The sequence below is a fragment of the Corvus cornix genome, chromosome 2 (assembly GCF_000738735.6).
Source record: "Corvus cornix cornix isolate S_Up_H32 chromosome 2, ASM73873v5, whole genome shotgun sequence".
Lineage (NCBI taxonomy): Eukaryota > Metazoa > Chordata > Aves > Passeriformes > Corvidae > Corvus > Corvus cornix.
In genome coordinates, this window is record NC_046333.1 from 134,169,981 (window position 1) to 134,195,441 (window position 25,461).

The 25,461-nt window shown below is 36.0% G+C and overlaps 1 protein-coding gene across 35 annotated transcripts in view; it reads left to right on the top strand.

Annotated features, from left to right (window-relative positions):
• RIMS2 (regulating synaptic membrane exocytosis 2) overlaps window positions 1-25,461 on the top strand; it is a 454,433-nt gene that overhangs the window by 65,332 nt on the left and 363,640 nt on the right. For all 35 annotated transcript variants that reach the window (XM_039548364.1, XM_039548365.1, XM_039548401.1 and 32 more), the window contains one exon: window positions 21,041-21,251. In XM_039548364.1, the coding sequence (XP_039404298.1) occupies window positions 21,041-21,251 (211 nt within the window). The remainder of the gene's footprint in view (window positions 1-21,040; window positions 21,252-25,461) is intronic.

The window sequence follows — 25,461 nt, forward strand, 5'->3', positions numbered from 1 at the left end:
GAGTAAGGTGTTGAACAGGACTGGACTCAGTATTGACCCCTGGGATAAACCTCTAGGAACTGGCCTCCAACTAGACTTTGTGCCACTGATCTCCCCACTCTGGGCCCAGCCATTTAGCCAGTTCTCAGTCTACTTTAAAGTCTGCTCATCCAGTCTGTACTTCATCAGCTTCTCTATGAGGATGTTATGGGAGACAATGGGAAAAGCCTTACTGGAGGCAAGATAGACAATATTCACTGCTCTCCCCTCATGCAGTCATTTCATTGTAGAAGGTCATTACATTGGTTGAGCATTACTCCCCCTTGGTAAATGCCTCCTGATCACTTTTTTGTATTTCATGTTCCTAGAGATGGTTCCCAGGATTAGTTGTACCATCACTTTCTCAGGAATTGAGGTGAGTCTGACTAGTCTGTGGTTCCGTAGATCCTTATGCTTCTCCAAGGTGGAAGTGACATTTTCTTTCCTGCAGATGTTAGGCACCTCTCCCAATTTCTGTGATTGTTCTGATATTGAGAGAGGTCTTGCATGTCTTGTCTTGATGAAGAATACTTTTATCTCCAGCACATGTGTACTTCATAATGAGTTTTATCAGCAGTGTTTGAGATATTTCTATATTTTAATCCTTACAGAGTAGAAATTCCTAGCTGCCCCCTGAAGCAACTGCTTTTCATGCTCAACAATCAGCCTACCAATTTTTATTTCTTCAGAATCATAAGGTATATATTTTGTAAGAGGTGTATTCAGGTTGTTCCTCATTAGGATATGGTGGCCTTGTGCCTAAGGGTTTGACTTGGAGCTTATATTTTTCTTTTGCATGAATCTTGGAATGTTATTTAATGGTGTTAAGCTCCAATCACAATAAAGGAATTGCCGTGCTAGACGGCACTGTTGTAATATCGTATGTTGGCAGTGCCCAGCAATGAGTACCCAGAACACACATAAGGAGAAGGATATGCATAGCCTGGTTCTGATACAGGTATTTTAGTGACTTCCTGAGGCAGTGGCTGCACGCATACTGCTGGGTTTATTTCCTGGCAATAAGGAATCTGTTTGCCATAGTTATTTGCAATCCTGTTTTAAACCTATTTCTATTCCTGGTTTCAGAACTTGGTGAAAATGAATTCTACAATTTAATTATCTGTATAGAGAAGTTGTCACCCTCTGTCTGCTTTAAAACTACTTCCTGATATTTTCAATGGGAATTGCTGGTCTTGTGTTATATAATTTGTCTATACTATGTATAACCTTTAAACATTTCTGTTATGTTCCATGAAGTCTATTATAGTTCATACAGTTATCCCTTTCAGCTGCAGAGTCAGAGTTTTTCCTTCTGTGATAGGAACTGCTTCTGGTCATCCTTGTTGTCTTATCTCCTTTTAAAAGCCCTATTAGATCTTCTTTAGTTAACAGTGATCAGTGTCACAGTATGCAAGATATGAGAGCTCTGTGGTTTTATGCAGTGGTTTAGGAAAGAAAGTTTCTAATATTTGTTGCTTAAAGACATCCAAATATTGAAAAGATGGCAGGATTTTTTCCCTTTTCCCATACACAGTTTTGTTTATTTTCAGGCTGGAAGTTTGGTTGCTTGCTAAGAACCATAAGAGGTCAATCATTTAATTTGACAGCAGAAATGTGTACTGAAATTTCTAGAAGTTTTGTGTTATGTAATATAAATAGAAGTAAAAAATAATATATGATTGAAGAATGGAGTGTTTCCGTATGTATATGCATATAGGTGTAAGGTGTTGCTTAGTAGACAATACAGGCTGCAATACATTAACATAGAGCAGCTCCTAAAAGCTCTGTGGGAAGTATTTTCTCTCTAATTTTTGCAATTTCTCAGGGTTTGTGAATGTCACAGGCTGTGGCACTACTAATATGCTGACAACATCCTGATTTGAACTGCTTTCCTAAAGAAATAGACAGTACCCCTAGAGGGTTGACAGGTTGTCTGAATGAGATAAGCAAATAGATTTAGAAAATGCTGGCTTAAGCTTAACTTAAACAAGACAGAAGGGATACTCTTGTAATAAGAGGAAAGCACATTAAGCCTGCAGCTGAATCAGTGACCTCAGTTTCCAGTGGAACATTTAGGACAGAGGCAAAAGGTGTTCTTGTAAAACAGAGGCTATACACTCATTTTGGCACTAACTGTAAGCCTAATGAATGCTTTCATTTTTATTTGCCAAAAAAGAATTGTGGATTTCATTCTGTGAAGAACTGATGATGAAGATCATGCATCAATTTATATAATGTCTATCAGATCTTGTATTAGGAAGGTCAAAACTTCTAGAGAAGATCAGGCCTCAGCTGCTGCACACAACTGGCTCGACACTATTCATGATAATTTAATGTTGTTCTCCTTATGTTATATTCTGGGAGTAGAAGAGATGTGAACCCTATTTTATGTGCAATATTACTACTTCCAATTAAGATTATTCCAAGAACTGGCATAAGGTGGTTTTGAATTGCTAAATGAAATCTGAACCTTTTTCTTTTTTCCTAATTTGTCAGGGACTAAACTGGCAGAGAAGTGGCTTTTATTGCTGAGGCACTCTGACCTAAGCTATGGTGAAAATACGAAAAAAAAATAGGTGATTATTAATTCTTGGAAATATAGATCTACATTGTAGAGGCATCTGTTTTTTTTAAATTTAGAAATGACTATTCAGTGCACCCATGGCTGCTACTATGTATAGAGTTCTTTTTCACAGATTATCTATAAATTTTCAACCATTCATGGTACATAAGTTTTTATTTATGGCAATTTGAGGGAAATTTAAGTTTGCGGAAGTAGCTTTTTAATAATAGTTGTTTTTTTTCTTTTAACTAAGAAAATATTGTCATAAGCAACACATTCTAACCTTTTTTACAAAGTTTCTATTCTTTAAAAATAATCTCTTAGTCACATTTGTGGAAATTACTTGGCAGAGACTAAGCAAAAGAAAAGAGAGTATCTTCTGGTTCTTATGTTTTGTTTGCAGGTTGATAGAAAATGTTATCAACTTTTTTAATACATTCGTCTTTCTCTTTAAGCAGGGAACAACTGTCTCCTCATAATTGGATAAAAAATAAAAATGTGTGATATTACATTGACGAATTGTGGTCAGGTTCATGATTCTCACAGTGAACATAACAAATACCAAAATCTGAACTTCCATGGGGTGTCTATTACCTCAATCACTTTGCATGGCATGGCATGCTTTATGTCATTATTTGCCCTCTGGTAATTTTTCTTATCGAATTAATATTCCCATTAGGAATATAAGCCTAGCACAATAACTTTATGCTATGAAGCAACAGTTAGGGTGCTTGAAGCTGAAGGGAAGATTGGGATTTCAGCAGTTCTACAGCCTTCCTGCATAGACAGAATTCTAGTCTGAAACCTAAAGGAGAAAACCAGAATGTACAGCCAGGCTGTGCTTGGTGTATGTAGGCTTCAGTTAGCTGAGACAATTCCTTTTAATAACACAAAAGTTGTTTTCATAGACATCTTCTTCAAACTCAAGATTTCTGTTTTTCTAGTTTAAAGATTTTCTGATCTCTCTCTGGCAAATTCACAATGTATTTTTTTTTGGCTCTCTGGGCTGCTCCACTGTTACAGTTTTCCTCACCATGGATATTTGTTATCTTCGTCAGTATTTTCTGTATTCTAAACATTTTAAATTTAAGTTAATACGATTGGATTTGAAGAATAGGTCAACACATTATAGTGTTTTCTGCATTATCTAGTTGAAAAATAGATGCTCATAGGTTAGTGTTCTTTTTGGTTGAGTTTTCCAAGAGAAAATAATAAGCTTAGCAGTCAGAATCATAAAATCAAAGGATCTTGGAACTAGTTAGACTTTAATGGAACTGATCTCTCTCTTCCCTAAAGCCATGCTTCTGTGAGTCATGCATCCACCTTCATAGTACTGTAAATGTAGGGTATACTCAGGATGCACTCACACAAGACAGCAGAGTTATGAGTGTCTGTTTTCATCACTTGGGAAAAACAATTATGGCACAGTTAACTTGGGCTTGTTTTGGCCTTACAGCTTCTGTTTTCATATGAAAACTGGTGACTTGAGCTTTCTGGTGTGTTCAATGCTTGTAATTAGGCTCACCTGGTATTATAGGCTAAGAGCTACTTTCTCCAGGGATGATTCTCTAGACCTTTTGCATGAGAGTGTAGATCAAAACAGTCCTTTAGTACCCCTCCTCAATATATTTCTCCTTATCACCTTCTTTCAATCTATTTCATCCTCTCAACATTTTACCTGGAAAAACTCAGCATGGCTTTTACCAAAAAGGAATAACCTCCCAGGATACTGAGTATCACACATGAGTAAGGGTATGACTCATGCAAAGGTGCTAACTTGTATAGTTTTTTGAGAGCAGTGTCTTTATCCCAGAGTAATTCCCATTTTGGTTTGGTTTAGGTTGTTTTCCATATAAACTGTTAGTAAGAAAACATGATCAAAAGATACCTTCATTTCTTCTGCTGTACATGCTACTGCTGTACATGCTACTGAGTGATTGAAAAATTTCTGGAAATAAATAGAAGTATTTTAATTATTGGATGAATTGGGAAGACAACTGATGAAGAATTTGAAGTCAGAGATGTATAAAAGATTATTTAGGAGTAAAAGTAACATTTCCTGAAACAATCAAAGTGGCTTTACTGATGATCTTTAACTGTTTGTATCAAATACATCAGGCTTCCTAAATCAGTAGTGATTGGTGCAATAAAAAAGGCTTTCAAATATAGTTTTAATGAATGGTAATTTGATATAAAAAATATTCTAAATATTTTTGTTTTGCACTGTAGGTAGAGATATCAAGATAAGAGCATAATGAAAAACGTTGAATAAATATTCAGGAAAGAGGAGAGATTCAGTGATCATGGTTGAATCAATTATAACATCATAACTGCATCAATACCCTCAAGATGTTGGATCAAATTCTTGGAAAATCAACAATTAGGTTCACAAACCAACACCAAATTTCAGAACCAGGAAGCAAGTTCTAAAATAGTTAATGCCAGTAACTCTAGAAATGGATCTGGTGGATACTGAAGATGTTTGGGACTTCACAAAGGCTACCTGTGTGGTTTAAACCATACATCTTAAGGTTTGCTACTGAATGCAGGTACTGAGAGAAGTTTGTACCTCTGGAATTACTTCTACAAATGGCCCAGCTGTGGGTAGTGCTGAATGCTAATATGAAGTATTGGGCACTTCTGGCTGCTGATGATACCAGTGGAAAGAGTGATGGTTTTCATACTTAGTTTCACATAGCAGTGGACGTTTTTGCTTACTTGCAGGTTGAAAGCAGAACCAGACCTGTCAGTCAACAGCATCTGGGGAATTCCTGTCCCCCGGAGTCAGGAAACACAATTAGGCTTGCTGAAAATACAATTAGGCTTCCCAGCTGCAGAGCTTTTCTGATGAAAGTTCAGTAATGTTGGTTACATGCTTTTAAACTCCCAACTTTTTTCAACAACATTTCTGTATAATTGATAGCTATGAGTATTTGTCTTTGGGAGGGTTTATTCTCGCAGCTATGTGCTTTTATTTTGATTATTTGCAGTGGTTGATTGTGATACAGTTTTCAGAGTGAGGGTGAGTAAAGTGCTATTATCACTGCTGTCTTACTACTTTGATAAAGAGTAGTTGTAGTATTTGGTCAATTAATTATATAAAAATATAATTAAATATTCATTCCTTAATTGAACAGGTGTTATGGGGCAGCAAGGCTAGAGGAATGAAGCATCTATTTATTTATTTGAGGCAGGAAGGGATTAGACTGATTTAGAAAGGCTGACTACAGGATGTGGAGCTCTGCCATGTTTACCTAGGGAAGACATGCTAGATGAGACCATTGTCTTTTATCACCAGGAGCAGATTTTTGCTATTTGGTGGTAGTCTTCACTCTAGTTCTGGTTTTAGAGATTTGAGGACAATTGAACAGCTAGGCAGAACATTCAGGTATGCTCCAAAAGGAGGACAGTCCTCAAAATATTTATGTCATGAAACCCTTAGTCAGCTCTTCTATTTTACAGATGAATGTAATTTTTTACTTTTTCAACATCATTCCCATTTACTTTTACTTGTGCACTCATGGGTGGCTTTCTGTGATCGTAGTAGAAGTAATTTTGATTTTATAAAACTAGAGACTATACTTATCACTTCCAAAAGATGTTTTTCTGATTATGTTCTGTATAGAGAGAAAGTTGAAGTAAATTCATAGTGATGTGGCTCCTGGAGTATCTTGGACTCAGAACAAACACAGACAGATGGTGCCAGGGTGAGTTGATCAGAAGCCTGGGGTGAGGAGGAATACTACTGGGTACAAAGTCTCATCTATGAATAATATTAACAGACGGTGAAGATTCTCACAGAGCAAAAAAAGGCACGGCCACAGAAACAAAAATCCAGTTTTTATTGGGGCCTGTTTGGAATTTGGATTTGTCACTAACATGATTCAATGACTCCAAAATTTGAAAGCTGGTCAGTAACTCTAGTTATTCTTTCTACATGTCACCTTTTTCTTATCCTTTAGGAAGTTTTGCATCCATTTATATATTCTCTGGTTCTACAGCTGATTACTAAGAAAAGGTTTATTGTAGGAAATGGATTTTCTTGTTTCAGTGTGAGGATATTAAGCAGAGAGAACTTTGATTTTGTCAGCAGGAACACAGTCAGACCTCTAATCTCAGGTATACTTTATCCATGTATAAAAACTGTGTCACAAAACAGTTTTGGGAGAGTTGTGGAGACCCCCTTCTCCAGTTACGTGCCTAAGAGCTAAACATGTTTTATTGTTTCTAGTGCAGTGTTCACCAACAGGGTGAAAATCACTCATATTTGTATGACAAAAATCTGATTAACAGGTAACTTCAGCAACAGCAGCATGTTGTCTGTTTCAAGATTAAATGTGAATTTAAAGTAGCAAGCATACTGTAGTTGTATTTCATCATATCTAGTGATGTTGCTGCATTCTTCTCTTTACAGTATCTATATTGAATCTCTTAAGAAAATATTATGCTATGTGTTCTGTTGGAAACTATTATTTAAAAGATTTGCTATTGGATTTGGGACTTCATTGTGTATATTTCCTAGCTATTACAATAATAATTACCTATGTGCACTAAATGAATATTCTTTCTTTGCTTAGACATGCAACATTGATGAGTTGCGATAATCCTAGGATCACACCTTTACCTCCTCTGGTGATTTGTTCAGGTATTGGCTGTGATATCACAGCCATGCCTTTACCTCTCTTTTGGCTCTACCTTTAGAGGCCAGGGAAAGATGAAAATGAGATGGATATATAATAAGCTGCTTCTTTGGGTGTCCATATTTAACGACAGCTCTTGCTTCCAATGTTGGCAACCGACTGTTACAAAGATCCTATTGTAGCAGCTTAGTTACAATAGCAGAAAGAATTGGAATATATCAGTATTGATATTCTGTCATCTTTGAATAGTGATGTCTGGTCAGTCCTGGGTACAAAAGACATGCAAAATAAGAATGACAATTGATTTTGGACGTGATTTATTTTCTACAGGTGGAATTGACCAGGTTTTGCAGTAGGGAAGATAATAAATATTGTTTTTTTCTCCAAATCTTACTCCACAATGTCTATAATTAGGCTAATAGATTTTATACAAAGTCATGGCAGTTGAGGATACCTCTGTGAGAAAGAGCAAAGGGAAAACCACATTATAAAGTAAGGCTTTCCTTCTGCCAGAGTCTGCCAAGTCTGAATTGCATTGAACCCACTCAGAGGTTAGGCCTGCAGACCTTATTATTTAAAAAAAAAAAGAAAAAAGATTTCTCAGCAATTTGCATGATGGCATAACAATATGGTAATCTATGTGCCCTGATCAATATCATGAAAAAATAAAATGCATGAACACAAGAACTACAGTGCAGGAGAATAATTGCTTGGTGAGGAGCAGAACTTATTCTTCTTGTTTAAGTGCATTGTGCTAAAGCAAATATGAGCAAAATCTGTTTGTATTTAGTACAGTATTCAAGCTTTGTAGGAAAACAGATATTCACAGAGCCGTCAGTGTCCTTTCTCCCTCTGGTAGCTCCTGGGGCCTGCTGCTGCTGCTTCCTTCACTTGGTGGGGTTATGGGCAACCAAGCATGGGCAGCAGGCCAGCTGGTGTCCTGAACTTCGTTCTCTTACAACCCTCATGTATACCCAGTAACTCTGAGCTCTTAAAGGTTAATTAACAGGCTTTAATTAAGAGGGTAAAGGATTTCAATATAGGATTAAATTCTGATCTTTTCTCTGACACTGATTAGTTGGGTTTTGTACAACTCCACTTATTGGGAAAACTCAAGCATTATCTGTCAGAAATAGTAGTAGATTAACTATTATTTATACAGTCTTTGAAGCACAAGTTGCCTTTTAATAAATACTTATCAAATACTTTTAATCTTAACTGAAGAAATACTGTTGCAACGTAAATTGACACATTTTACTTCTGAGAGACGAGTCTGATTCAGTGCGCTTTTTCAGTAAAGGGGAGGTATAGAGGCATGGATTTAGATATAATTGGTGTGGGGAAAATTGTTAAACACCTTGTTGTTCATGCACTTACAAGAAGACCCTCCTGCAGGTGAGAACATCTGTCTCTCTGAGCTCCTTCCTCATTAAAAGAAAATACATTAGCATGATGAAAGTAATTTGTGTTTTGGCCTTACTTTCTGTTACTTTAAGAATGTGAGCAGTATGGAAAATTACAGTCTTCTGAGAACTGGCGAACTGTTTCAAGAGGCTCTCCCCCTAGAGTGCTGCTAGCAATGTGGCTTCACTGGTGCTACTTTTACAGTAAGAATACTGGCACAGTCAAAGCCAAGAGGTATCACAAATAATTGCAAATACCACTTCTGGTGGTGATTATTCATCATCAAACGTTGGTCTAGTTTGCTTGGGTGAAGTTGAGACAACCATATGGTGAGCACAACCAAGACGTGCTTACATTCACTTTCCCAGCATTGCTCACATTTATTTCCTGTTTGTTGGAAAAGGAAAATCATCAAGATCGGAACACTCCTGTCACAGAAGTAAAAAGATAGGGGTTATTTAATAATTGAAAATGCTCATGAATGTTGTAAACAATGTGGAATGAACTCATTCTAATCATGATACTGCAGTGTCAGGAGGTGTTACATTTCGGAGCTGAGACAGTCTGACCTGTTATTTAGTGTGTATATATTTTGGCTATGTGTGTAATTGTCCAATGAAAAAGTAATTTTTCCTTTCATAGTAAGGATAAAAATGTTTATCACGGTACCTTAGTTATTTCTGACATTTCTAAAACTACATGTGTGAAGTGAATGGCTTTCTATTGTAAGTCAACAGACGATGCAAAAAAAGTAACCCGAGTTACTATGAGAAATACTATCTCTGCTGGAGATGCCCTTTATAAATGTAATAATGTTGCAATGTGCTTAATTGCCAACAACTGAATTAACCTCTTTTTCCGGAACATTTGGCAAATACCATATAGTTTTAAAAGGAAATTTAGAATAAAGTTAATAGAAATGTCATTTATGAAAACAAGTAAAATATAAGATAAACTGTGAAACTTCTTGTGAGTGAATAATTTAGAGAGAACAGTAATTTTTATACTTTTAATAATAAGGCTGTTTAAAAAATAAAGATCTAGTAATCAAAACGTATATAAATGTGGCTCAGAATCCTTAGAACTGATATATAATAGAATTCCAAAAATAAGCAGTATCAGCAAAAATGTAGAGATAGTCAAGAGGCAGCTAGATTTCTAATGTTTTTACATTAGTGTAATATTTCTCCTTCAAAACAGCATTCAAGTGAATCAGGAAGAAACATCTAACTGTAAAAATCAGCATGTTTTTTGGATAGAAAAAGTAGAATGATAGGATACAAATAAACTGTAAAAGAAAACTTTTATGAAAGCCAAGTGTATTTCTAGGAATTTAGATTTCAGATGAGAATTTTTGTATAGGATATGAAAGTCTGTGTACATCCTGTCTCAAATGTGTATGGAAGATATTCCAATAGGAGTCTTGAGTTTTGCATTAAGCTCATAACATAGTAAGGGTGCTGCAATAGCTGCAAAATAATCCTAATTCTAGATAATGAAGTACTTTTCTGTTAAAAAAAATACAAACTCATGAGATGTTATTTCCTTTCTGTTCAGTGAGGAGCTCTGACCCTTTCTACTTTTTTTAACCTGGGGATCTTTTATGGTTGATTGACTTACTGGTCTACAGACATTTTGGTTTCTGGTTGGGATTCTCTAATAGATAGACTACTGCAAGTGGTGGTAATTGAGAGTGTCATGATTCTAGATGTGGATAATGCCATGCCTGATGCGCTTATTTTACAGCAATATACAGGCTATAGATTTTCCCTGTCCATTGTGCCTTCACTCATAGAAATTAAGGACAGATGCTGGTTGTCATCAATATGAGACTGAATCCGGAAAGAAAGGCTCACTGTTCCTATGCACAGTCTGAAAACTCCACTTTCAATTCTCCAAAGTACTTAGCAGTAGTAATACATGATAATATTATGGTATCAGTAGGACTGAAGATTCAAGTAATATCACCTCTTGAAATGTGTCTCTGATGGTGTCCTTTTTAAAATTCAGTAAAGCTTGAGCTTATGTTGCATTGTTACCCTTAAATGAGAGAGTTCCAAAAGTTTTCTTCTGTCACTATGACTATTTTTCCAGACTTGAAACACAGTTGTCTTTGAGACAATTGCTTTTTCCTATCAGAATTGGCAGAAATTATTTAAGTGAAGTTGAAGGTATCTGGATGTAAAGTAAAGCATGCAGATTGACTGCTTACATCTTTTTTTTGTCATGAGTTAGTTAAAAAAAATTGACCATAATTATCTGTTATTTTTAATCTACAATCTTGTAATTTCTTTTACTTACTATAACTGGGATGAAATATAAATGCAATGATGGTGCATATGCCCAACTTTAAAGGTCCTGGTCTTGTGCTTTGTCACAGATACACTTCCTGGCAGCCTACTTTTACTGTGAGTTCAACTGCTTGCTCCTGATCTTCATTGTCAGCTGAGGTTCAGTTCTTACAGCTTCAGCACTTTATCAAAGCAGCTCCTTTGGGATAGTGTGGATTGCAAACACACGGACAAGGCCATGGAACTGGAGATAAAATATTTTAACTGCATGAATGCAGTTGTGGAGTGAACTTGGAGAGTTTCCTTGGAGAGTCAGGCACTTTTTCAATTTCAACTGGCATGGTTAATCTTACTTTAAATGAGATCTAAAATTACCTGGGAGGTGTTGGCCTTGTCACAAGGGTAAAGAGCAGAAGGAAAACTACTACCACTGTTGTGTGTAACAGTATGGATTTAGCTTACCCGCTTGATGTTTAAACATTAAAACCAGAGCCATACTGATATGTCCAGTGCAGCTGGAGAAGGTAAAGAACTAGATGAAAAAATCTATTAAAGGAAAAATGAAGAATTTTTTTAGGGAGAAAGAATTAAAAATTCAACTAAGAATGTTTATTTTAGAGTCAAATGAGAAGAACGCAATAGGAATAGACAGACTCACAATGGTTTAAGAAATGATTTTCTAATTTTTTTTTATAACAACATGAGCAGCTATGGAGAATGAGGAAAAATCCGCCACTGTAATCACCATAATATTTTCATGAAAGTTGTGGGAACTTCTGTTGTAATGTAGGATTTGAAATAAGATCCAGCAAAGAATAGTTAGAATCTTCTCAATTACATTGAAATAAAACAGAGTGGTGTGAAAGTATTCAAAGGTGTAGAGTAGTTTCCATATGGACTTATGAAGGAACCTTCCTTGTTTACAGGTGATTACTCTCATAACTATCAGCTATGGAGAAATGAGGGAGCTTTGTCTGAATGATTTGGCCATTAAACTTTTGGAGCAATGTGGTATTATCTTTAATTTTAAATGCCCATATTTCTTATTATCACTAAAGGAGTGTTGGAAAAGATCTTGATAAATTGGATGTTTTACTATATTGTGTCTGTTTAAAACTTAGTTGTGACTTTCTAGCTTTATGGATTGTAAAAGTACAATAAACAATTCAGTGGAAGATGAATTTTAACAAACAAGAAACAATTAGAAAGACACCACTTCTCAGTTTAATCTTGCAGTGTTGGAACTGCTGAGGAAAAGGTAGAAGCAAATATCTGTGTGTTATTCTGAGGAAAACTGGAAGTAACAGGTATAGCCAGGGGCTACCTACTTCCTTTTTCCTTTTATGCATCTTGTCTAGCTTTATCTCGATATCATTAAACCCATACAGAAATATGATAACATTAATTGTGCCAGTCCTTTATAGCCTATATGTTCATCTTCTTCATGTTCACTTTTTCTTGTGTTCACAGGACTATTGTACTTAGTTATTGTTCTGTGCTCCCCTGTCAACAAAGAGCAGTTTCACTGCTGCTAGTAAACAAAGTTAATAAACAAAGGCTGCAGTTTTATTCAATACTGAGCACTATAAAGAGAAAAAAATAGGTAAGGTAATCCTGTCTATTCCAGCTAGGCTTTTTGTCCAGCTGGTGTGTTATCAGTTGATTTATTTACAGAGTCATATCCTCATTTATTAAAATGCAGGGGCTTTTTTCCCCACATTCTTTCTTGTCTTTTTTTTTTTTTAACTGAGTTTCTGAATGTATTAAGTTAAACTAGAGTCAGTGACATGACTTCATCTGCAGTTAAAAATTTATTTAGGGTCATACCAAATTAATTAATTCATTCTGACATGAGGAAGAGTGCAATGGGAGAATATTTTCTATTTTGTGAGGGAGGTCAAATAAGCTGTGAACAAAATGTGATGCAGTGTGGCCTGTAAGCCTTTGCAGAAAGCCCTCGTAAGTGGGGAAAAGAAAGAATGGATCCAGGCCGACTTGAAGACGTCATATTGGGCATGTATTTTACTTCTAAGAATAGCCTGTTCCAAGGTTTCCACCAGCAGAGACTATTTGGGTTCATTCTCCTCATTGCCTCCTCATTGCATGAGGCAAATGATGTTAGGTCTTAACAGGACATCTTCACCTTGCTCCCTTGCATGGAAAAGAGAGACTAAAACAGAGATCTGGTAGTTTTGGATGCTCATTAGCTCTGATGTAGTTGTCTTTTCCCACTTGAATTATAAGTGAGCAGCAGCACTGGTATAAACCAAGGGCAAGATCATTTAGCAGCCACACTCCTTTCTTTCCATTCTCTTAGCTCTTTTTCTTCTCTTTAGCATTTCAGGCACAGTCAGTATAATTCACTTAGATTTAGAATATATATATGCACTTAGATTAAAAATACATGAATTTTACAGTATTTTTTCATGGAAAGCTATCCAAAGATATAATGTTCCATATGTGCGAACTTATTTTAACTGTGTCTGTGCCCTTTTAACCTAGGATTCAGATTTTGGCCATCTTGTGGTGGGGTTTTTTTGGTTTTTTTTGTGAATTCAGTAAGAGTATTATTTTGATAAATAAACGCTTCAGTGATTGAGAGGCAGTAGTATTTTTCTTAGTGTGAAAAAAGTTATTTCTTTTGTAAGTAAGTAAGTAAATTCACCATATTTAGGGCCTTTTTATTCTCTGACTACTCAGTTCTGTAGGCTCTTTAAAGATGTTCTGCACTTGAAATTACCTCACTGTTTCTCTGTGTCTATTTCATGTTAATGAATATCACAGAATAATTAAAGTACATATTCCTTAATAGGTTAGAGATTAGGAAACATGAAACTCATGGGTTTTTTTCCTAGGTAGCTCCACCTGTAAACCAACTCAAACCATGATAGGTGAAAAAGCTAAAAATTTCAGATTTGTTTCTACTGACATTTTCAGGAGGATTTACTCTATCTTAAGAAAAAAAGTCACAGTGCAATATCTCGCTATTTGACATTGCTGAACAGGGCTGTGACTGTCATTATATGGCTTATATTTAACCTTCTTTTTCTAAACAAAATACTGAAAATGCTCAGAAAAATCTGTCTATTAACTTGTAAAGTGGGGAAAATGCATTTCCCACCTGAAAAAACCAGCGTGGAATTCATTTTCCACTACATTCTTCACTTACACAGATTAAAAAAAAAAAAAAAAAAAAAAAAAATCAGATTATTTATACTAAGTGCAACTCACAGGAGAGACTATGCACCGTTTTGAGATAAGATTGGGAGTTACTGCTTCTGCATAGATTTCTTGGACTCAGGGCTGGTAGAAATTAAAATGAATTGGATTTTATGGTATCTTTCTGTTTTAAAAGGAAAAGTTTGTGAAAATTTAGGTAAAACTGGTACTTTCAGCAGGAATCAAAGTAAGTGCCTCTGACTAGCTCTTTTCAATATCTTGGATTTCTCCTAGTTTTTGTAAATTCCAGGGCATAGATTAAAAACTAGCATTTTTACTCTACAGTTGCATTTTTTAAGCCCTTTCAATTTGCATTCTCTGAATGTATTTTTTTCAATCTCAAGTCTACGCTTAGACATTTCACTTAGATAGGTGCCCCTGAAGTTAAACCTACTGACAGAAGAAAATAGTTAATTTTTATTTGAGGAAAGCAGACAGTTAGAAATAGTATGTCAATTCCAATGAGGCAGTCGAGATTTTGCCAGCAAGAAAGTTAAAGTGCTGTGAATTGAGCAAATGTTTGTAGAGATCTCTGCTCACTTCTACTTTCTGTCAATATTTCATTTTCACTGACTTGAAAGCTGAAAAGTCTGAATTGTGACTGGCTTTAATACTCTAGTTGTGTTATCTGCCTGGGTATGATAACCCATTAGTTTCAAATAGAATTGGATGTGAGTTTTTTGTTTCAAGTTACATTTGAGTCTTTGGTTACTTAATAATTTTTCTTTATCTGGTAGACTTAAAGCAGAATCATGGTCTTCTGAAGAGAAGTTTTGTGTGATGCCCTTTCTCATTTCAATTGAATATTGGAAAAATCATAATTTTTCAATTAAGAAAGTTCTATTTTGCATTGCTGAACATTGTTTTGTCGTTTTTTTTAAATTTCTATTTTTCTGCCTCTACATATCCATATCAAAGCATAAACTCAAGGTTTTTCTGCCCTTTGCACTACACAGAGTTGAAAGCAAATGTGAGTTCATTGGTAAGACTTTGAGAGAGTTAGCTATTCTCACAGTAATTTATAAAGACCTGGGTTTTTTTCTGTCAGTAAAAGTGGTCACTTTTTTCTTTTCAGCACTGCTAAGCCAAATAGTTGTTGAATATTTTTCCTTATGATTCTGCTTGGGTTTATACTTCGTCTCTCTTGTCTGATTCCATAAAGCCCTTTCCAATTACATAACAATAGAAATGTTCTTTAAAGAGCGTCTCTGAACTGACCTCCCACTCAAAGCATGGTTATTGCCATGACTCAGTTAAGACAACTGGAGCTCTATCTGGGCAAGTTTTGAAAAGCTCCAAGCATAGTGATCCTACAGTGTCTTGAGACAACTTTTTTCAGTGCTGCATTGCCTTCCAAATGAACTTGCTTCTCCTAATGCTCAGCCTGAACTTCCTCATGAAGTGACATTTTAGTGCCTTTTGCTCCTTGATTTGGATACCAGGAAGAATTTGGCTCTGTAATTTTCCTTTTCAGGTAACGTTTAGATTAGATAGCTAGTTTCAGACAGGTTTTAGATCACTTCTTAGTCCATTCCTCTTCACTGGATTGAGCAAAGACATAATAATTTTTTTGTTGTTGTTGACAAACTGGGCTTGACAAATGTGTCCAATTTGTCAACGTCCATCATCAACAGGCAGACACCAACCTGTGCACAATAGTCCAGGTGCAGCCTTGACAGTGCCAGTCAAAGGCAATAAATAGCTTCCCTTGATGCTGCTCATACTCTTGCTAATACGGACCCATACGTAATTTGTCCAATTTGTAATGTGAGCGCACACACCACTGGCTCATTGCCTGGTTTCCACCCTGTTTTCCAGGGGTTCTTATCAGCAGAACTGCTTTTCAGCCTGCTGTTTCCCAGCCTCTACCAACACATGGGGTTATATATATAAGAATAGTATCCATTAAGAAGTGGGTGTACTCAGTGGCAGGTTAGCTGGCACTATTGTAAAAGGAAGAACTTCAAGTGTATAGTACAGAAAAGAATGTCATATGCTACCAGATAGTGATTGCCACCAGCAGAAAAATTGTTAAATGAACAGACTTGGCAGAACTGAAAGTGAACAAACTCCTTTTGAAGCCTGGATTAAAGCCACATCTATGCTCCGTGCCTGGGAATAGGAAATGAGGCAAGGGCTATGTCTGTGATAAAACTTTGAGAGAAGTGTAGCCAGGAAATGAGAAGCGGCTTCTACACTAACATCTGACCTAAACATCCTGGATTCTTTCTTAGCAGTTGCCCTTCTAATGATAGATTTTAAGCAGATTTGGAAATTTCAGAAACATTTATGTGAACTTTTGGAAGGCAGGTATAGTTTCAGAACTTCTTGTCCATAATTTTTTTTTAGTTTTGGTAAAATGCTGAAAGCTTTTTCTTCTCCCTGGAGGGGAGGAGAAAATAAAAACTTCTGTACAATAATAAAATTTCAGTAATAAACTTGCTTTCCTTGCCTTTGGCATGGATCATGAGGGACTCACAGTTTGCTGCTTTTTGACTTATATTGAATTTCTGGAAAGGTGTGGGCAATCAGGAAAAGCAGAATTAAATTAACTCTGTTCCAGAACAAAGCAAGTATTCCAATAGAAACTGCTTCTTGATGTTGACAGAGCAATCCAAGTCCTTACAAACAGTTGCTTTTCACTCTGAGAAGTCCTCTATGAAGTTATCTTGGATATGTTGTTTTTAAAAAAAAAGCTTGACTGGTCATATAAGTCTCAACTTCACCACTGTTACTTCCAGCAGATACAAGTGTGATTCAGGGAACTGGTTCTCACAAGAGCAGAACTTGATTATCAATTTTCCAGACTAAATTTTCATTATCATTAGGTATTTGCATAAACTCATGCCAACTTCTCCTTTTCCTTTAAAATTTATAGCCGTTGTTAAAGTATAGACTTGTATTTTTGGAACAAATGTAGTAAAGGAGTGAGACTTTGCATCTGTACAGATAGATGGCATGTGCTGTAGAGGCCACTGCATATATAAGGGTTATGGATATGCATTGCTGAGTTTTCTACTTAAACGATCTGTTAATTATGGTTTCATAATTATCTGGATTTACAAACAAAAATAAAATCCCTATCATGCCTAAAAATAAGGCTTTTCATTATGGGTAAACATTTTGACCTGAAATGCAACTCTTACACAGAACCCATTTTTTCACTACAAGAAAGACATTGAGGTGCTGAAGTGTGTCCAGAGAAGGGCAACGAATTTGGTGAATGGTCTGGAGCACAAGTCCCATGAGGAGCAGCTGAGGGAGCTGGGGGTGTTTAGCCTGGAGAAAAAGAAGCTCAGGGGTGACCCTATCGCTCTCTACAACTGCCTGAAAGGAGGCTATAGCCAGGTGTGGCTAAGGCTCTTCTCTCAAGTAAGAAGTGATTGGATGAGAGGAAATGGCCTGTAGTTGCACCAGGGGAGGTTTATATTGGATATTAAGAGAAAATTCTTCATGAAGAGTTTTCAAGCGCTGGAACAGGCTGTTCAGGGAAGTGTTTGAGTCACCATCCCTGGAGGTATTTAAAAGACGAGTGGATGTGCCATTTGGGGTCATAGTTCAGCAGTGAACTTGGCAGTGCTGGGTTAACAGTTGGACTCAATGATCATAAAGGTCTATTCCATCCCAAACTGTTCTATTAATCCTGCATGGCTCTTGACCTCTTGCATTAACAGAGTAACTCACTGGACATAGGGACTGGAAAGTTTTGAGATACTTGAGTTCTGTTTCAGGCTCTGAAGTTTGCCTTGGTACTGGTTACTTTAATTTCCCTTCTAATGAACTCCTGAGCACCTCAGGCAGCTAAGTTCTGAGTAGAAAGATTAGTGCAGACAGCTTGAACAGAATGGAATTTCATTTTGCATTTTGTTTTCTGAAAAGTATATGTTACACAGTTTTTGCTAAATGTGTTTCAGATACTGTGCTGTTCTAAACACCTAATTATTGCTGTGTGGTTTTGGCTTAAATTTTGGCTTAAATATGTGCAGGCTAGATGATAAAAAAATAATTATTTATCTACAAAATAGATAAAAATTTTTAAAATGAACTTCCTAAAAGGAATACTTTGTATTTTGTTTCAAGTATACATAGTCATCTCAGGTGGTTCTGCTTAGTAAACAGAACACATATTGTGTCTAACTGAGTATTTCATAGATTCTTGTCTTCTCTGTTTAATTTTTTCTGACAGCTATCAATACATGTAATATTTTTCTCGAACCGAAGAAGATGTAATAATGAACATTTTTGGCAGATGATAAGTTGTTTCCTAGTAGAGCAAGGATTTTGGAAAACTACTCTGTATAACCTTGCAAAGTTTATACTTTAAAGGAAAAGTTATGACCTTTACATAGATTCTTGTGCCCAGGAGGAAACACAAGTGAAATTATTTCAGTACATGAGGCTTAAGATTTGGCAAAAGCCTTGTGCTTTTTATGCATCAGTGAGACTGGTAAGCAAATAATCATACAAACAAAGGCTGTAGATTATAAGGAAGCCACAAAACTGTATGCAGCCTAAAAATAAACTTGGAGTTCGGCATAGATAATGTGCTTTAAATGAAGAATGCAATGTTAAGCAAAATTAAAAGGCAGGCAAGGTCTCAGAGATTACATGTGTTATTGATGGAAAAAGGCCAGACTACTGACTAGCAATTATATAGTGTTGTCAGTGTAAAATGCTGAAATGTGCCAGGTTTCCAGATTTCCAAATTTTGTTTTCAACTTCATTCAGCTGTTGCTTATTAGTAACTCATGTCCTGCCCCATTCAACAAAGAGCACTCAACGGTGAGCTCTTTTGAAGAAGGGAGAAGGCAGAGGAAGCCCCTTATTCCTGACTGCCCAAATGGATTTTAGGGCAGTGCCAGCTCTCCCATCCCTCCCACAGAGGCCTCAGACGAGCCCCCTCTCCCTGCTCTGCTGCAGGCCAGAAGGCTGGTGCAGGTGGGAAAGGGCTGAAAGTGAGGGAAAAGGGAGCCACTTCTGGTGAGAGTCCACCCTGCTGGGCCTGAGGACAGCCCATGGACTCAGGATTGGTCTTGAAGTGACAAGAGCAGGTACACTAGAAAAATGACACATAAGCAAATGAAGCAACCCTCTTTCCCTCTTTCCCTCTTTCCCTCTTTCCCTCTTTCCCTCTTTCCCTCTTCCTGGGAAAGGGTGAGTGGCAGCTGAGAGCTCAGGCAACAGGTCAGTACAGAGGAGAGGGATGACTCCAGCCTTCTGTCTTGCCTGGTGGAGAGAGGGAGCTGCCTGCTTGTTCCTACAGTTCCTCTGTGGTGTAATGTAAAGTACATTCTTAGCAGAGTTTTCCTGAAAAACAAAGTAAATCCCAACAATTCTTGCCATAAATGTGAATATACACAGTAAATAACAGTTTAATTTTTAACTGACTCATGGAATTTTTGTTTTGGTAGGTGCCTCTGAAAATTCTGATGAAGTAGCTTTGCATCATTGATTTATATGTGATCTATATAAAGGATTTATTTATGCTTCAGGAAGTTTGTCTCCTGGATTTAGTTGTTTTCTAGGAGGTTATTTTTTGCTCTATCTTATGATTCATGTGTGTTTTTTATTAACTTAATCTCAAGATTCTCAAGAAGAATAATTCTAAGGAAAAATAAATGCCTTTTGAAATTTTATTTTTTGTCTTATGTTACCTTTTCAATGTTTCATAAAAAGTGCTTAATTTTTTGGGTTTTGCATTAGCTTATTCAAGGAACTAAAAAGATCTGTTTAAATTAGATTAATATCTTTTAATTTACTAAACTTTACAATCTCTGTTGGAAAAATTAGGTAAGTTGAATTCCATGCTAGGAATTTAAATATCACTGCTCAAACCCCTTTTAATCACAAGAATAAAAAAAAAAAAGAGAGAAGTCAAAGTTCTTTTTTTTTTTCTCAATGTGTTTGAAACTCTCATGATATGCTATGTCACCCTTCCCATCTTTTTCAGAATCTGCAAAAGCTAAAATATTATGGCTTTTTACAATGAAAATTAAATTTCCCATGACAAAATTTACCTTCAGAAACAGGGCTTGTGAGAAAAAAAATTGTCGTTATAGACCATGAAATGCATCTGTAGGTTTGGTCACAATGAGACACTTCTCATTATCATCTAAGGAGATCTGATGATTGTAGGCTCAGAAATATGGATGAATTAACATGACTGAAAGATTCATCACAGTTTTGTACACTGATGGCCACTGACTGCATGTGTTTCTAGTTCTGGAAATAGATGGTAAATGTGTGTGTGTGTATCTTAAGCAATTTTTCCTGGATTTTACACCTAAGATAGTCTTCTACTTTACGTTTCATGAGATGACAGTTCTATCCAATGATACAAATGGCTTAAATGACTTATAATGACTTGTTAAGATGAGGTAACTTATAGGCTTAAAATCAGTGATTGAAAAGTCAGAAAGAACATTTTGGAATCATTATTCTGTGCAGTATTTTTAGATAAATGAAGATAAGCTAGATCAAGAAAAGATATTTGCATCTGTCTGGTGGAATTTGGTAAAAGTACACTTTAAAGAATGAATTAGATTTTTTTCCTCCTCTTAGCCAGTTTATTATTTAGTACCATGGGCTCTTGGATCACTTATCCGTGTTTCCAGCTGTTGTATTTGTAGCAAACAGCTGGTCCCATCCTAAAGCAAAGTTACATCTCTTTGTAACAGTTGGACTCTTAGCTGAATGTTACCAGTGTTGAGCTTCCTCCTAGAGTTTAGTTATAATGAAAAAGAGGTAATTCTTGAATGTAACACTTCTGGAGCATCATAAATTAAATATATTTGCTTTACTACCGTATTTCTCTATGATTTGTAAAAAGTTACTGCAGTTTAGTGACTGTGAAGTATTCGTGGGCAAAGGTAAATCAACAGCTAATGATCTCTTCTCTTCTGCAGAAAATTACATCAGCAGTTTGAGATGTATAAGGAGCAAGTGAAGAAGATGGGTGAAGAATCACAGCAGCACCAGGAGCAGAAGGGTGATGCCCCAACCTGTGGCATCTGCCACAAAACAAAATTTGCTGATGGCTGTGGCCATAACTGTTCATATTGCCAAACTAAATTCTGTGCGCGCTGCGGAGGAAGAGTGTCTCTGCGCTCAAATAAGGTATGGAGTTACGAGAGTTTAACAGCAAGCTTCTCCTAAACTCAGTATCTCTTATGCATTGCTTATGAATCCGAATCACATAACTACTGAAACAGATTTCCTTTAAGGAGACAATATCTACTTCAGGGCCTTCTAAGAGATCTGGCCTCATTTCATGTAATTTCCAATTGCATATGAATTTATGATTATGGCTTTTAAGTTAATACATACCATTTTTTGACTAACAGACTCATGCAAGTACATTTCTTTGATTGGAGGATGAGACTCTATTTGAGAAACAGAAGTATATCTAGTGATCTAGTGATGCTAATATTGAGACATCAATTGTTACAAAGTAGAGCAAGGATTTGTTTCTTTTCTGCTTGCCCAGGCTCATCTGTACAAGATTATTGTAAAATTACTGTTAGAATATTATATGTAATATAATACAGTGCTTTTAAATATTTATTATCTCTTATACATATGCACACATATTATGCTTATTTATATATGCATACACATGCAAATATTAACCTATTTCTGGAAAATAATTAAATGCACTAACATATATTACAACTAGTATATGCTGGTGTTTATTGTATAACAAGTGGTAAACCAGCAATCTGATTTCTTAAAAAACCTGAATGATAGAGTAAAAAATTCAGCACAACTGATGTAATCACAGAAAACCCTTCTGAGATCATTTTACTCAACATTTTAGATAAAATGTTCAGATCTGATACACAGAATCTTTCTCAGAATCTGACAGATACCTGTAGAAGACGTGTGACAATATTCAAGAAGTATTATGCTAGTCTTTTGTAGAAAAGAATTAGCATTAGGAAGAATGCTTCATTTCCTAGTGAAACATTCTGATACACCGTTTAAATTCTCCTTGGCATGGATCATCTGAACTTGACAGATATAAGTCTGACTTCTCTTGACAGATTTCCAATGAGATTCTTCCGTAGCCTCTTAGATAATTTGTTCCAGTGCTTCACCATGCTCACCACAGACTGCTTTTCTTACTGTCTAATCTACATCTGTCTTTCAGTAAGCCCACTTCTCCATTCAGTCTGAGACTGTTCTGCAACTCTTCTCAGCTGGCATTTTTTCTACTGCTGTTGCTAATTTAGTGTGAGGCTTTCCTGCACCTTGTTAATTTTTATTCTAGATAGTTTATGAATATGCTGAACCGAGTATCTCTAGACTGATTTCCTGTCAGGCTTCGCTGGTGATAACTTTCCCTTAAAGAAACCCTGACCATTTATTCCTGTCTTTTTCTTCTTGTCCTTTCATTAATTAAGTTTTCTCCTGGATGAATTTATTCCTATTCCATGGCAGCTGAGATTCTTTAAAAGCCTGTAATCCCAATTGAGCAGTAGGAATAATTCCCTTTTTCTCACTTTCTCTGTGACTACTTGAAAGAATTCTAGTACATGTAACAGATATGTTCCTGCTACTAAAGCCATTCTAACTTTTCCAGACTTTATCACAATTTATCAATCTGCTTGCTAATTTTATTCTGCATTTGGGTTTCTAAAAATCTGTCCAATGTGGATGTCAGACTCACTTTTCTATTCTTCAATTGATATAATGTTGAAACTCCTTAAAAATATCTTGGTATTTTTGCCAACTTTTATACTTCTTATCAATGAGACTGTATCACAGTTAATAATTATTTTAGACTGGAGATGCTTTACACTATCATCTCATTAAAAAAATTTTTATTTTTTTTTTGTTGACTCACTTTATAGCTTCTCTTTCTGAAATATCAGTTCAAAGTATATGCTCCAGTTTATTCTGCATAAAATAATATTCTGGAGTAAGTACCTTCCTAATCACTGTGAATATGAATAAAAAATATCTGATTCAGAAAGACTGTGGCAGTCTCCTGTTTATGATCTCTTTTATGCCTACACAGATTATGCTATTAAAACTCTTTTGGTTTACCAGAATTTACCAGAATTCACTCTTATATCTTTTCTTTTCTGGATACTACTTCAGCTTCTTGAAGGATGACTTCTAATAACTTCCTGTTTTAACTTTGCTTTTTTAGGTCTTTGTAGACATTTTTTGACACATTATATATATATTTTATATATATATGTCTGCTTTGGACCTTATATAAGGTGATAATTTCAATTTCACTGTCTGAAATGTTCTTTGATGGATCTGTTTGAAATCTTCATCATACCAAGTTTCAAGATAAACTCCTGCCTTTTACTCCAGATTCTGCTACTAAATTTTTTAGTACAGACCAGTATTAGCAGCATGCACTTCAGGTGATGGACAATTGCAAAGAACACTCTTCTTTCAAAGGTCTCAGGGCTGACTACTGCTTACAAGGTTCATGGCCATGAGTAGGAGCAGGGAGTGGAAATGTTTTGACTGTTGTCAGATCATTAGATTAGGATTCTCAAAATGTTTGGATGATTTATTCCTTTTTCAGTCTCATTAAAGTGCCTGAAATGTATAGGCATTAGCATTCAGTTCAAGCTGCACAAAAATTATCATTATGTGGGAGTTCCTTCTAGCTCAAACAAATAAAAATTATAATGGTGGCACTTTTGCTTCTGTACAATTTATTAGCTGGGTGAATGGAGTATTTAGCTAGAATGGGGACTTAAATTTCAAGGGAGTAAAAAACCTTGAACAGTCATCTTTTATGTTTATGAAAAGTTTCAGATTGATTAAAACTGAAATAATAAATCCTGTGAGAGCAAGCAGTAATCGTTCTTAGCAGTAAGAGTACCACTGATATATAAAATATACTCCTGTTCTTTTTTTTAAAAGAATATACTGATTTATATAGGGGAATGAATATTGAATGAGCCAGTAGACAGCAGAATGAGGTTTATGCAGGTGAGGAATCTAAATGCTAAAATGTTGGAAAAATACAGCTGCCAGGTTGATACAACATTGTGTGCAGCAAATATAAATTTTAGCACCTCAGAATGCCAGTTCACTAAACCAACCTTTCACTTGTACAGAAAGGAAAAAATGCTTGTCTGAAAAGTTAACTTAATGCATGCTGAATACCTACTTGCAGGGTATTTGGCAACTTACTAACACTTGGGGCCACTGAAACTTCCTTCCTTCTTTGTCTTTGAAGAACAAAAGCGAGAGATTTTCAGTTGTTTTATAAGACCCAACAACATGGGAAACATGTAAGGTGTAAGTAGGGAACTTCTCTCAGTTCCCATGGTTCAGTGAAAGCTTTGCATTCTGATTATTTCCCTGGGGCTGTTTGATTTTAAAAAAAAATCAAGTTCCTTTTGCTGAATGATTCTAACTGCAGGACTTGCAATGTGTTCATCTGCATGGAGTTGCAACACAAAACTGCAGCATACTTGTGCTAATGCATAATCCATTTCATTCTGTTGAGAATTAGCAAGCACTGAAGACTTAGTCTGTCACAATCAAGTTTTCTAAGTCACTAGGATTTGGTATAAACTCCTTGATTTGTTATTGTATACAAATAAATTGGTCTTTAGGAGATGTGCTTTGACTTTGCATTTCTCTACAAAAGACTCATAACACTGTAAACATGAGGAAAGGATTCCTCTAAACCATTTGTGTGGTTTTTCTTTTCAGTTTAATCCACGTCACACCTGTAAAAACTGATAACCTACAACTGTATTCATCTCTCTGGAGAGCAAGTATCTCTGCAAAAAAGGAAAGTCAGCAGTAAATTATTCCAAAGACAATCTCTTATTCAGAAGTTGTGAATTCACAATTGGAAGGTGTAAAAGTTCTCATTAGGATGAATTTCACATCTCAATATCCCCATGGATAGAATAGAATTTGTATTATCAAGTATGTTGAAGACTTCCACTCTTAAATTTGGTCCTGATTATACTGTAACAATGTTAATGCCATAGGAACATCTATGACATTTAAGACATCTCTAAATGATGATCATTTTAAAATGATCAAACCCCCCCCATTGTATTTGAGGTGATCAACCTCTTTATTCTTTTGAAAGTTATACCCAAACTTACCAGGACTACAGTTCAGCTAGTATACATCATGGTCCTTAGTAGTTTTCCCCACTCCTTTCCCAGTGGAGTTTGTCTTCTCTGATGTGGTGCAGCTGTAACCTGGGATCAGCCTTGGGGACAGAGATGTGTGAGGATGGTTTGCAATAAGCCCCCTTGGGAGCTCCAGTTCTTTGCCTGGGAGCTGCTTGGGTGCTCAGGCTTGGTCCCTGCCTCAGCCATGCCACTAC